We start from the raw sequence: 14,565 nt of genomic DNA, 5'->3' as shown, positions 1-14,565 counted from the left end.
ATCATCAGCCAGGGAAAGAACTCATGGTTAATAATCTAGGCAGACACTGAACAACAACCTCCAAAGTGAATGATAGATGACTAGAGTTGTGTTTTAACAGTCAAAAGAAATTATTACATTTGAATGTTAAATAAACACGTGATAGATTCTTAACATGGGGATGCCATCTTGCACCCTGCCAGACCCATGGCTAAGCAGCCAATTCGAAGCATTAAGATGCAAACGCTTTTAATTTTTCAATAATCAAATCAGTATAGAGACTAAAAAACCACTCCAGAAAGTAACAATACAAAAGGAAAAAATTAAAGAATAGAAGGTAGTGAAAATACACATTAATCCTAACAGCCTGCCGGAATCTTGGGAGTGTCATTTTCAACGTATGGCTGAAAACAACAAATAAATGGCTTGCAATGTTAACAATTACCAAATTTTTCTTTGATTCTGCAGAAGTGGTTGGTGATTTCAACCTTGCAAACAATTCCTGAATGAAAGTGCTGTCATCCTTTAACAAAGAGACAACCTACAACAAAATAACCCCATTACAAGTTGGACACGCGCATGCACAGAGAGAGAGAGAGAGAGAGAGAGAGAGAGAGAGAGAGAGAGAGAGAATAGTAAGGATTGTAAAAACCTTACATTGGCATAATTTGCATGGATTATGGAATTGAGATTTGAAATTGTGGCATCATCCAACACTCTAGGCAAAATGACATCCTAAAAGAGGAAATTTTTGTTAACACAATACAGGTAGTACTACACCAGAAATACAAGACAGCAATTAACAAATTCTGCATTGAAGACTCAGACCTTCAAATAACCCACTCTGTAAGTTTGGTGTATTTTTGAGAGGACTGTGGGATTTTTAATTGGAATAGCCTACATAAACATGAAAGAAACAAATAAATAAGAAGAAAACTCCAAAAAAAAAAAAAATTATTTTACAATGCAAAGAATACCCTCATCCCCCTAGGGGCAGCCCAATGGTTTCAGCATGGACGTCCATGTTAGGACTTAGAAGTCATAGGTCCAAATATTGATATGAGATAGGACCAAAACTGGTCTGCATGCAAGATGGGCTATCCCTATGTCCAGTGGTCTTCCCAATGGAACAAGAAGGGGATGACAACATCCTCTTAGACTGAAAACACCTCACCCGACCTCCTTCCCTCCATCTCTTCTAAGCAGAAAGAAGAACCAGGAATAATAAATCACCTCCTTAAAAACCACGTGCTCTTTGAGAAAACTACGATGATGTTGAACGCAAGGAACCTCGGGATCATCTGCAACAAAAATTTGAAGTGTTTCATCATCATCACCATCAACATAGCATGGACCATAATGTACATATGCCCATGATATTTAATTAGCCATTTTTGAAAGAAGGGTTGTTTAAAAGTAGCCAAAAAAAAATGAAAATGCAATTCAAATTGTTGGACAATATGAAAAAAAATTATAGCATATACCTACAGGAAAGGGAAAAGAAAATGAGAACGAGCTATATGCTACAACACTGACTTTATGCTTCAAAGAATAGCTGACAAAAGATTATTTGGAAAAATAAAAATAAAAATAGACAAACCAAACAAACTAAGATTTGCTGATCACAACAGATCAATTCTCTACTAAAAAATGAACGAAAAAACTTCCCAACTGTTGTTTCTTTGACAAGTAAAAGAAAATCCCACTGTTACTGAATTAGGATAATGAGATATCGAAGTTCAATGCTGTAAAAGCTTTAAATCACAAATGCAAACACAGAATTCCTGAGCTTAGGAAAGATGTATCTTAACTGACATACACCATATTATCGCTGCATTGTCATCCAAAACACTATGACCAGAAGTTCCCATTCAAAACCACCAGGCAGATAAAAATATGGAAATTCAAGTAGATATCAAAGTTCAATGCTGTAAAAGCTTTAAATCACAAATGCAAACACAGAATTCCTGAGCTTAGGAAAGATTTATGTTAACTGGCATACACCAAATTATCGCTGCATTGTCATCCAAAACACTATGACCAGAAGTTCCCATTCAAAACCACCAGGCAGATAAAAATATGCAAATTCAAGTATTCAACTTCATTCAGAAAAGAGAGATTATCAAAACAATTTTTAGACCAACAAAAAAACAACTTACACTCAAGGGACCCGATAATATCCATCATCAATTCATCCCCAAATATTTTATCAAAGATCGGCGGGCTATTGAGTAAAACTGCAGAGAAATAAACAGGGTGGCTTAGTAACTAATGGAAGAATATGCATGTAAGTTAGTTGAGGAGGAAAGAAATAGATACTGACTGATCCCTTTGACTATTTTGAATATCATGTGAAGACTCTCAACATTTTCCAAGTCCTCACAAATATGAAATAGGTCCATCAGCTTTCGGAAAAAATCTAGCTGCACAAAGGAGAGAAATAAAACTCACAAAAATTCAAAAGCATTGTGCCCCCTCAAAAAAAGGGGGGAAAATCTAAATCTAAAGCATTATTATTAATGGCCTAATGAGAAGAAAGACACATTGAAAGCAGGAAGAAAGGAAACAATTCATCAAGAAACCAAAAAATTGTTTCAAGAAAAAAGGATAGTTGTTTTCAGTGTTGGTTGAGGGGGTAAGTGGTGCACCATTAAGGATAAAAATAAGGGGTGCACCATTAAGGATAAAAAATTATGAAAAATAAAACTCAACCTGTACAGAGTAGAAATTAAAAGACCTTCCCACTAACTTCATATCACAAATTTAGTTTCCCGGGAAAAGATTATCAATGTTGCGAGCTATTTATTTATTTATTATAGAGAAAGAAGAGATTTCATTAATGAAGGAAGAATATACAGAAAGGAGAAAAAAAATTCTCCTAAGAAGAAAAGATAACAAAAAAGATAAAAATATAATCAAATAACACAGCGATCTAGTAATGCAGTAAAATTGAAAAAGATGCCCCATTAAAGCAACCTACAGAAAAAGCCCATAACAAGGCCACACTCAATCCTATCCCATCCCAGAGCAAAGGCCCAGTCATCTTCTTTGGCATAAAGATACAAGCATTCTTTTCCATCCAAACACCCAATAGAACAGCAAAAAATCCACATAGCCACACCTCCACGAAGCTGACCCATCACTGCTCCAACCAAAACCTATAAAGGAAATAATCAACAAATCTTCCACCAAATTCTGGGAAAAACCAGCTCTCTCCAAAAATTCCAAACAATTATTCCAAAGCCACCATGAAAAGGAAGAATGCAAAGAGAATATCAGATACATTCTTTACTACCGAAAAAAAGAGTTCAGTAGTTCATACAACCAGAGGTAAAGCCTTAAAAGGCCTTGGATTCTACAACAGATTGTTGGTGTTAACTCTATTAAGAACAATCAACCAAATAAAAGCTTTGATCTTAGAGGGAGCTTTGACCTTCCAAATACGACAATGAACCAAAACGGTTTTCACAAATCAAAAGCCAAAGAAAGATGTACAGCCCCCTCACGCACTTTTTTCTGGGGAGAGAATCTAGAACCCAAAACCAAGCATCATTCCTACCGGAAGGATGACAACCACCAACAAACACAACAGAGTTGAGAGTTCCTCAACCTCCTCATCATTAAGAGATAAGCAAGAATGAAAATCCGAAGAGAATTTATCCCCATTAGGGATTCAAAAAGAGGAAATAAGACCATCGTGCATCGAGAAAAGGCGATATTGATGAGGAAAAGGAATGAAAGGTGCAGAATCACCCACCCAAATATTTTCCCAAAAACAAATGTAAAACCCATCACCCACATCAAATTTGGCACAAGGGGTAAAGAGGGGATAAAGCAGCAAAATACCACTCCAAGGGCTCTCAAAAGGAAACATCTCATCCCCATATTAGCATCCATGCATTTACCTACATGCCAAATTTACTTTTAATAATGGCTCTTAGAATTTGGTATGAGGGATAGAGGAAATAAAGCAGCAAAATACTCCTCCAAGGGCTCTCAAAGGAAAATCTTATCCACATATCAGTACCCCACCAATTTACTTAAATGCCAAATTTACTCTTTCGTAGATGTAAAAATCATATAATTCTTCATTCAAATTGTATGATTTTCATATCAAGTAGGGCTCCAACCGATTTGAATCTAATGGGTGAACTGCAGAATGGTATGATTCATAGATGAATTGTTCACGAAGTGTATCGCAGAATTGAATCAAAACATAAAAATCATATCAGTTTGTCCACAACCAGTCAGATCCAACTGCATTAAAACTCACCCAAAAGCCTTTTAAACTTTTTCTTTCTTTCTTTCTTTTTCCTTTTCCATAAAGACATTGCATTTGCTGTATATGTGAGTTCTGTCCTGCAAAGAGAAGAAAAAAGTCCGCTGGCCTTCTCATTCTGCCCCTCTGTTTTCTGCAAAGATTACAATTGAGAAGGAAACCTGAGTCCGGAAAAGAAAACCTATCTACACTTCAGGTTGCCTTCTCCAGATTTAAAGGTTTGTTTTTTTTTCTTTTTCATAGAAAAAGAAATTCATTAACAAGAGAGGGAAGAACTTTCTAGGAGTGGAGGGTAAGAGAATCTCCTAAAAAACGGAAAAGAACAACAACAAAAGAAACTACACTAATGCTCCCCTTCAATCCCTCTAAAGGTCTAACAAAGGTGATCCCCAAAAAAATCCAAAAGAATGAGCCCAAAAAGATGCAAGGAAAACCACTATCCCGTAGGAGACAAAGCGGGGTTGTTTTTCATTAGTTTTTATCAGTTCTTAAATTCTACTTTGAGTCCTCATCTTTTTACTTTAGTAATTGATGAACTAACTAAGAATATCCAAAATGAGATCGCTTGGTGTATGTGGTTTGCAGATGATATTGTGTTGATTGATGATAGTAGAAGCAAAGTGGAATCTAAGCTAGAAATTTGGAGAACCGCATTAGAGTCTAAAGGATTCAGGATAAGTAGGAATAAAACTGAAAATATGAAATGTAATTTCAGTAATGTAAGGAGTAGCAATAAAGAGAAGATTAAACTTGATAATCAAGAGATTAATAGTACTGATAGGTTTAGATATGTTGGATCTATTATGCAAGCTGAAGTGGAAATTGAAGATGATGTAGTACGTAGAATTAAAACAAGCTGGGTAAAATGGAGGAGTGCATCAAGTGTCTTGTGCGATTGTCAAATATCCTTAAAATTAAAAGGAAAGTTTTATAAGATGGCTACAAGGCCAGCTATGCTTTATGGTTCAAAATATTGCGCAACTAAGAAACATGCACAAAAAATAAAAGTTGTTGAGATGCGAATGTTAAGGTGGATGAGTGGTTTAACATTAAAAGATAAAGTAAAAAATGAACATATACGTAATAAATTAAGCATAGCACCGGTTGAAAACAAGATAAGGGAGGGGCGGCTTAAATGGTTTGGGCATTTGAAACCCAAACCTAGTGGAGCACTTGTAAATAGGAATGAGTTAGTTATTGTGTCTAGCATGAAAAAAGGGTAGGCCTAAAATAACTTGGAATGAGGTAGTGAGGAAGGATTTAATAGCCCTTATACTAATAGATAAAATCGCTCTTGATTAGGTGAATTGACGGAAAAAGATTTATGTAGCCGACCACACCTAGTGGGACTTGAGGCTCGTTGTTGTTATTGTTGTTGTTGTTGTTGTTGTTGTAGCAATTTTGTTTATATTTTTTATTTACTTTTTTCTTCTCTTTTTGTTGATAATAAAAGAAATAATGTTAAGAAAGAGAATGTACAATCATCACGAGAAAAAGAAAAAACAAAATAAACTAAAGGGAAAAAAGGACAAATAAAAGCAAAACAAAAGAAATTGCTATTATCAGCCTAGGAACCCCCTCTTTAATCCCTTCCCATCATAGTTCACTAAACACTTCAAATTAGCTAGTGCCCCTTCTTCACCTTTGATTTTCCCTTGGCAAGCCTAACTTCAACTTAAGGCCCAATTCATCCAACAAACACTGACTTTCATTGTCTTTCCTAAAGATTTATTAGACTCGGGTAGGCAGAATTCCATCCTTAACCTTATGTTCAACTTTAGTAACCTCATCATCAAACATAATAATTCCCTCTAAGCCTTTTAAAGGAGGAGGCGGCACATAAGATAAATTCCCAAGGCAATCAGTAGAAGAATCAGATGAATATCCCTCTGATCCCAAATATGATCTAAAAGTAAACCTTTTTCACATTCAAAATCACTACTCCCACACTATCCTCATCCATAACATCTCTCCAACTCTTACTATCCTTACACCATTTGGTCCTTGCACCAATTGGCTCCTCCACTATACTTGGTACAACTTTGGAATCTGTCTTAACAATTTTTTTTGTTTTCTCACCTGACAAATCTCACATATCTCCATTAATTTTCCTCCCTTCAACCCCAATTTGGACTTCCTTACAATTGGTAAAAATTTTCAAATTGTCCGAGCTGACTCCTTTACCATCAAGATTTCCAACTGACCCAAACATAAAGTCCTGATTTCCAAATTCCTAAGAATTAAGATTCTTAGAACCCCCACCCCCCTTCATCCCTGAAGCTTCTCCTATTATCATTCTTTTCCTACCGAGGAGAAGTACCTTGATTTTCTACTCCAATCGCCTGCTCTTTGCTGTTACCGAAACATTTTTCCTGATGCACGCCAAGGATGTTGTTCAAAGAGGAGCACAGCTTTGGATGTTTGTTATCATCCTGTGCCTCGTTCAAAGATCAATTTTGATCATCTTGCTTCTGCTCTGAAAAACTCTGAATTTCTGTAGCCTTCCCAGATTTGGGCTGGAGGACTTCCTCTTGGTTAGGGACCTAATAAGGACTTATGAGCCTGCTCATATAATTGACTACGCAACCCCGGTGTTAAATCATAAGATTGCTCTTCAGCCTCCTTAATCAGCAAACCCAGTGAAGAGTTTAAAAGAGATCTATTATTTTCTACATCCAGCCCAAGTTTATAATCGCCAAACCAGGCCCAGCCCACTCAATCTTCGTCAACCCATCACCCTTGTAGGATACCCTATCCGCCTCTGATCTCAGCTGCTCAGCGGAAGTGATGCCCTTGCCACGGTCAATTGGTCGTGCGAAGCTGATGAAGTGAACTTCTCATGCAATTTTCCCCCACAGCGAGCACAGAGCCCCTCCTGCACACTCTTAGGGATCAAACGACCTCCATCATCACTGCCTGAAGCAATTTGACTCCATGAACAATTATCAATCCTAACCAACAATAGCTCCCCAAAGCAACGAAAACATCCACGAATCGAGACCACCCATACCCTTTCAGCCCTTCAAGAACAAAAATGGAATAGCTTTTACCCCTCCATCCATGCCCTATTTCCATGAACTTCCTTGCCCTAGTCGCATGAATCCCCATCCAGTAGTCGCCATATCCCACTTGAACTCTTCAAAAACCCTTGCACAACCTACCCACGTGAGATGAGAATCCCTGAGAAAACCATGAAGCCACAGCTGAAGAGAGACATACCCACCAATTGCACTTACAGTTCTTTTCAAGGACAAACAGAGCTCCAACTTCCCTATCTTATCTAATCTCAGATTGAAGGACTTCCCTTCAAACTGGATTGAACAAACTCCCACCATCAGTTTGTACTAGCAACATGATTTCAAGCAACAAAGAGATGAGCCAACAGAGGGTTTCCCAGAGAGAGCAAAACCACTGCAAGAACAAAAATATTTGAACTTAAAGTTGAGAAAGGAACAAAACTCGGTCCAAGCCTTATTTACTTTTTCTTATTGTTTTAGTTGTTATAGTAAGCCCATGCATTAAAGATGATTTTTTTTATTAACAATTTTTTTATTAAACATCATAAATTTCAAATTTTCATGATTATTTTACGGATTCATTCCCTTAAGACCCGTAAGTTCATTTATTAATCTTTTTTCAATTCCTAGGATTACCACCCAAAGGAACCCCTAAATATGTCAAAGGCCACTCTAGGATACCATGCCAACTGAAGAGGCCAACTCCAAAGATCTAGCGTCACTCAGATTATTACATGCTATCCCAATCCTCCCCAAATTTATTCTTAAAAACTAAAAACCCGGAGCTCACAACAGAACTCACAATGCAATGCTCCCATGCCAGTGCAACACCCAACGCAGTAGCCAGTAACAAATTCAAAATAAATCGGAAACCACAACGAGGCACAAAATTCTTAAAGCGACCACTTGAGGATGAGAAGGCTAAATTGTACAAAATTCTTGAAGTGACCACTGGAGGATGGGAAGGCTGAATTGTACTTGAAGATCAGGGCTAAGTTGTCCTATAAACACAATTCCTCTTTAACAAAAAGATAAACAAGGATAGCCTGAACTTTAGACATCCATAATAAGCATCATGTTCCTTGGTATGCTTGCAAAACCAATCATGAAACACTTAAATACTTTTCGAAGCTCAATCCCAAAAAAGCTCACTTAGCCTACCAAATAGATCAATTTCATTTAGTTTACTCGACACCATAATTAGGGAAATAATACAAGAAGGGTGATTACACAAAGACAGTGACAGCATCTTCATTTTTAAAATAAATGGAGGTGCCATTTAGGCTACGTTAGCATTGAACAAGATGGCACCATGCTAGCCCCACCTAGCCAAGCATAAGCCCACAAAGTTTGGAATCCCAAAATGCACAATAGAAACACGATGTTTAAGAAAGTTAATATTGGTTGAGCATAATAATAAGACAATCCACTATGTTTTTCCTTTCCATGGATATCTACACTCCAAAAAACAAAGAACTCGGGGCCTTTTTCCCCACCAAATTTGGATGCCAGATGACTACAAACAATAAAGAAATTTCTACAGAAAATTTCGCACAAATAACAATAAACATTGACTAGATATTAATAATCTTAAAGGTTCTTTTGTAAACATCAACAAATTATAATGGACATTACATGTATTAATTTCTTAATATTACTATTATATGAAGTAGTTTGTTACTTGACATGCTGACCCTCTAGGAAGCCCTGTGTGCGATAAGTGTCAAAAACTAATTTAATTGTTCTTTATTTTTGGACAAGTTTGAGACACTGCTAGACATGCTTGAGACATGGCTGGACATGCTGGGGCATTGCTGGACATGTTGGGACATGGCCGGCACACTTCTAGACTTAAAATGCAGTATTTGTTCTCTCTGTACTGTCTTTGAAAGAAGAAATATGGACTTGAGAGATGTGTAGGCAATAAATGTTGAACCCTAGCCAATTGCTGCCTTCATCACTGGACCTTCAAAGCTTTCCTTGCATCACAAACTAGCAACAAAAATAGGAATCATTAGAGCAGTAACAGAACAAGGAGCAGTGGGCGTGACTAACGAGTCACTGAAGGAAGATTTTCCTTCTTCAGTTTGAGTCAACTGGTATGCCAAGCTTCTCTCTCTCTCTCTCTCTCTCTCTCTCTCTCTCTCTCTCTCTCTCTCTCTCTTTGCGATCAGGCATCATCCGCTCTCTTTTTCCTTTTTAATTTTTAATTTCTTGATGAACCAACCATTGCCCAGCATGGTCTAGTTGTGACAGAAAAGAACCTCTGCTCTGCCTGACTGCCCCTCTATATTCCACGTGTTGTTTTATTGTTTTTGAACAAAAGTTTTTAATGTTGACTAAAACTCTTATTATACAAAGGTAGCTAATGAATGTATAATTGTAGTTTGTAAAAGGAATTTATTTGTCGAATATACAAAAATGATGACTATATTTCATTTTGAATTTAAATATAAAAGGAAAAAAATCATGCGCGCACACACACACACACACATATATTACATTAATTAGTTAAAATATCCCTGCCATGCCGTATCCTAATTGTTTCAGAATTTCCATATTGCCATGCCGGTATCATGTTGCATGCGTGTCTCATATCACTATTGGCCCTCCTTAGGTTTAGAGTGGTAATTGATGATCAATGTAGCAATGATAATTCAGACATGCAATATTTCACATGCTGCATACGAGATATAATTGGGCCTTCGCTGCTTTGGCAACATAAAAGGCCATAACACCCATACTACAGTTGCAAAAGTTTTTTTGACAAACTACAGTAATCACATAACAGACCCTTGAAAAACTTCCTCCAATTGGCAGAAATTTTTTAACCAAGCTCAAGTTCTGTACTCTGCAATGCTCACAGGCAATTCACAATTACCGGCTAGCATATCAAAGCCATCATAAAAAGCATATATTTTTATGAATTATTGATCGCTATTTTTTAATAGAAAACGAAGCTTTACTAAAATTATAAAAGGACAAACAGATACAGTAAAGGCGAAGAAGAAGCCCTCGTTCATGAGAACAGATAAAAGAAAAAAACAACATTACTTTAATAAAGCCACCCAGTCTCAGTTGGCATCTTGAATTATGGACCATTATATCCATAGTAATCCATTCTAATTGATAGTATGAGGTTGTAATGAAACGAAAAGGAGAGTTTAGGTAAACTCTCATCACCTACACAACACTAAATATTCCAATCCACAAGTACTCACAAATTTGCACGAAGCTTACATCATTTAATATGAGTTCTGTCAGACGCATCTGATCAGCAATGCCACTCTCAATCACAGTCTGTAAGGGAAAAATCAAACTTAATAAATAATTTTTATATGCAAAAAATGAAAATTAAATTCAAACCTATATGCATCCATGTGTGTCTAATAAAGAGAGAGCAAAAGAAGTTTTTAGGTAAATCTAGAGGAAGACGCATGGCTGGTAGATCAAGACATCCAAAAAACCATTAAGATGGAAAGAACATGTTTTAAGACCCGGCAAAAAAGTAGAAACATGGGAAATTTTCAAAAGGTATAAAAAAACAAGAAAAAAAAAATTTTAAAGTTGTTAATGAAGCTAGACATGGAAAATATAATAATTTTTTGATGCAAAAGGGAGGGAAAAAGACATATACGAAGGAATATTGGAGAAAAGATTAAACTTGGACCTATTATTCAATGAATACATAGAGTTAAAGCAGAATGAGTGAAATGGAGTTCACGCATGTTATGTGACTGTAAAATACCCTTTGGTGGTGTTTGGTAATTGGGAATCAATTCTAGGAATCGGAATCAGAATGATTGATTCCCATTCCTAATGCTCGTTTTATCTTTATCTCATTCCGATTCCCATTCCATGCAGGAATGGGATTCTCCCATCAGCCTACATTTTGATTCCTAATCCTTACTCCGGAATCAAATTCTGATTCCTAGAAACATGGTATTTATTATAATATGATAATTTATATTAATATTTGAAAAAATAATGCTAACATTATGATATCATTATTAATATTTTAACATATTTTAATATAAAATATCGAATCATCATCATTAATATTTTTTATTATATATAATAATGTTATAACATATAAAAATTAGAACAATATTAAATTTTAAATATTATGATATACTTGTCATATGATAGAGACAGCATACATGAAAACTCGAATACACAATGCCACCTCAAAAAACAAGGAAAAATTTAGCCTACAATAAAAACAAACAGGAAATAAGACAGCTGTGGCATCCATTAAAACCTTGAGTAACAGCGGAAGTGTGGACAGCTCAACTGTGGGCAACTCCCTCAACTCATTGTTGACATTGTGAAATGTCTCATCTGCAGAAACAAGAAGAGTGATTAAACTCACATTTAAAACAAGCATGATATCTTACACAATCACATGGCTCATGGCAAACAGAAAGATCTCCCACAAAACCAAATCATAAATTTTGCAACTCCTTAAAAATGGCATCCAATTTGGATAGAAGCCATGGATAAATTCTTTGAATACAATTTTATGTCAAGACATTTGAGTAATCTACTACGATTCATTCACTAAAAATATTAGTCATTAGAACCCATTGTTTTTTAACAACAACAAAAACAACAAGCCTTAGGTCCCTAGGAGAAGTGGGCTACATGAATCCTTTTCTGCCAATTTACACAATCTTGGGCAATATCCTCTAACAAGTTGAGGGCAAATCCTTCCTTTCTATCTCATTCCAAGTTATTCTAGGTCTACCCCCTACCCCTTCTACTGTCACTCGCATTAACTAGCTTACTCTCCCGCACTAGTGCATTATTTGGTCTTCATTGCATGTCTGCAAGCCATCTCAGCTGCGCCAACCTTGTCTTATCTTTTACACGTACTATGTCTAACTTACCACAAATAGTTCATTCTTTAATTCATCTTTAAGCATTACACACCACTCATTCACTTTCGCATCCTCACTTCAGCAATTTTTTTCTTTTTGGATATGTTATTAGTTTAATTGCCCAAAATCCATATGAATATAGCTCGTCCTACAAAAATATTATATTTCTTTTCAATTTTAAAGGTTTCTTTGATCACACAACGTGCCTAAAGCACTTCTCTATTTTACCCAAGTTGCTTTAACTCTTATGTATCACGTCTTCAATTTTTCCTTCTTGCATATTTGATACTACGTATCAAAATCTACTACTGCAATTTTGACCAATATATCTTTTCTCCAATATTCCTCCTGCTATGATTGAAATTACACTTCATACATTATATCTTATTTAACTTATCTTAAAGCCTCTAAATTTTAAAGCTTCTCTCATAACTTAGATTCTACCCCATGTCTAGATTCATCAATAAAGATAATGTCATCAGCAAAATACATATACCACAGAACGTCACTTTGAATAATCCTAGTAAGTCCAGCCATCACAATTAAAACAAAGATAGGACTCAAGGCAGGCCCTTGAAGTACACCTATTGTGAGTGGAAATTCTCTACTCTCCACCTATAGTCCTAACGCTTTATTCTAACATGCATACAGCTAATGATATCAATACACCTGCTGCATACTCCCTTTTCTCTAGAACCCTCCATAGAACTTCCCTAGGTACCCTATCTAGGCTTTCTCTAGGTCAATAAAAGCCATGTGCCAGTCCACCGTGTTTTCCCTAATAATGAAGCAAGTTCCAACACGCCCCCTATCATTAAGAGCCCTTAAATAATAGAAATCCCAAGAGAATCCCTCCTCATTTAAAATAAGGAATGACAAAATAGATTCATCATGCAAAGTGGACAGTCTATACAAAACAAGGAAAGTATGTGAAAAGCATGCGACCCCACACCAAATGTCTTCCTAAAGCCGGATGCGGCACAAATTTCCCACAATAAAATTTAGCATAAGGAATAAAAAGCGGATATAACTGTGAAAAACCCCTTCCTAAGGACTTCCACAAAAACATCTCAACCCCAAATTTGCATCCCACCCATTACCCTAGAAGCCAAATTTACTTTTACTAACCTTGTACCAAAGGGAATACTCCTCTAAGGGAAAACACCACAACCATTCATCCATCAAAGCAATGTTCTTCGACACCAACTTACCAAGTCTCAATCCCCCCCCCCCCCCACCTTCCATTTTAGACGACCTGCAAACAGCTTCCCCCAACTAACCAAATGATCTTTTTTCTCACCCACCCCAGATTAAAGAAAAGCCCTCATAATTTTCTTGATATTACAAGCTACACTTTACAAGAATTCAAAAAATAGAAAATAAATAAAGAGGACAACTAGCGAGGCAAGCCTGAATGAGGGTAATACATGCACTTAAAAAAAAATAAAGCACCCTTCCACCCATCCAACCTCTTTACACACCTTCTCCACCACAAGATCCCAAAGCCTAACCACCTTAGGTTTGCCACCTCCAAAGCACACTCAAATAAAACAGAAGCCACTCAAGAATACCACACCCAACTAAAGAGGATAACGCCAAAGATCTAGAAATATCCAAATTCATAAAAGCTATCCTACCATTCTCCAAATTTATTTTAAAACTAAAGTTCTCCCCCCCCCCCCCCCTTTTTTTTTTAAAAAAAAACAATTGCAAAATAGTAAGCACATTAAAAGAGAGACTCAATGATCTTACAAAAAGAAAACAGTATCATTTCCAAACTGAAGATGAGAAGCCAAAACCCCTCGCTTCCCACCCTAATCCCTCTCACAAACCCCATCCTACAGCCCTGTAAACCAACCTACTTAAAACACACAAGAATGAATAAAAAGGAGAAAGTGGATCTCCCCGCCTAACTCCCCTCAAAGCCTTAAAACAAGATCTTGGCTCTCCCATTATAGAGAAAGAAAGAAGCATTACAAAAGCACTCCTTCATTCAAGACCACCACCTTTAACCCAACCACTTCCTTTCATCAAGAAAATTCCAACTTACTCAGTCATAAGCCTCTCCAAAGTCTACTTTAAAAACAACCCCCTTATCTCTCATTCTACAAACATCCTCAACAACCTCTACTAAAAGAGCATCCACAATCTGCCCATTCCCCACAAAGCACTTTGAACATCCAAAATAGTATCTCCTCACAAGCTCAGCCTATCAGCTAAAACCTTTCAATGATCTTATACACATGCGCCACTAAAGTAAAAGGCTGAAAATCTACAAGTCTTAGGCAACAAAGTGGTCAAAAGTTGAGTTAATAGTATTACCCAACAGCCCATTAAAGAAGAACTAACTGAAGATCCTCATTAAATCCCTTCTAACTACATTGAAAGCCATACTAAACCCATTCAGGTG

At 36.5% G+C, this 14,565-nt stretch overlaps 1 protein-coding gene across 2 annotated transcripts in view; it reads right to left on the bottom strand.

Moving 5' to 3' along the window:
- Positions 1-14,565, bottom strand: part of LOC131151368 (uncharacterized) — a 37,550-nt gene that overhangs the window by 17,800 nt on the left and 5,185 nt on the right. For both annotated transcript variants that reach the window (XR_009135717.1, XM_058102614.1), the window contains exons 7-14: positions 11,537-11,616; positions 10,516-10,575; positions 2,303-2,402; positions 2,139-2,216; positions 1,213-1,280; positions 808-876; positions 637-714; positions 425-520 (exon numbers count right to left, since the gene is read on the bottom strand). Coding sequence is in view for 1 of the 2 variants with exons in the window: in XM_058102614.1 (XP_057958597.1) it covers positions 425-520; positions 637-714; positions 808-876; positions 1,213-1,280; positions 2,139-2,216; positions 2,303-2,402; positions 10,516-10,575; positions 11,537-11,616 (629 nt within the window). In the remaining variant the exon portion in view is untranslated. The remainder of the gene's footprint in view (positions 1-424; positions 521-636; positions 715-807; positions 877-1,212; positions 1,281-2,138; positions 2,217-2,302; positions 2,403-10,515; positions 10,576-11,536; positions 11,617-14,565) is intronic.

Source organism: Malania oleifera, chromosome 3 (assembly GCF_029873635.1).
Source record: "Malania oleifera isolate guangnan ecotype guangnan chromosome 3, ASM2987363v1, whole genome shotgun sequence".
Lineage (NCBI taxonomy): Eukaryota > Viridiplantae > Streptophyta > Magnoliopsida > Santalales > Ximeniaceae > Malania > Malania oleifera.
The sequence above is the reverse complement of the archived record's forward strand: the minus strand, read 5'-3'. Positions and strand labels throughout refer to the sequence as shown.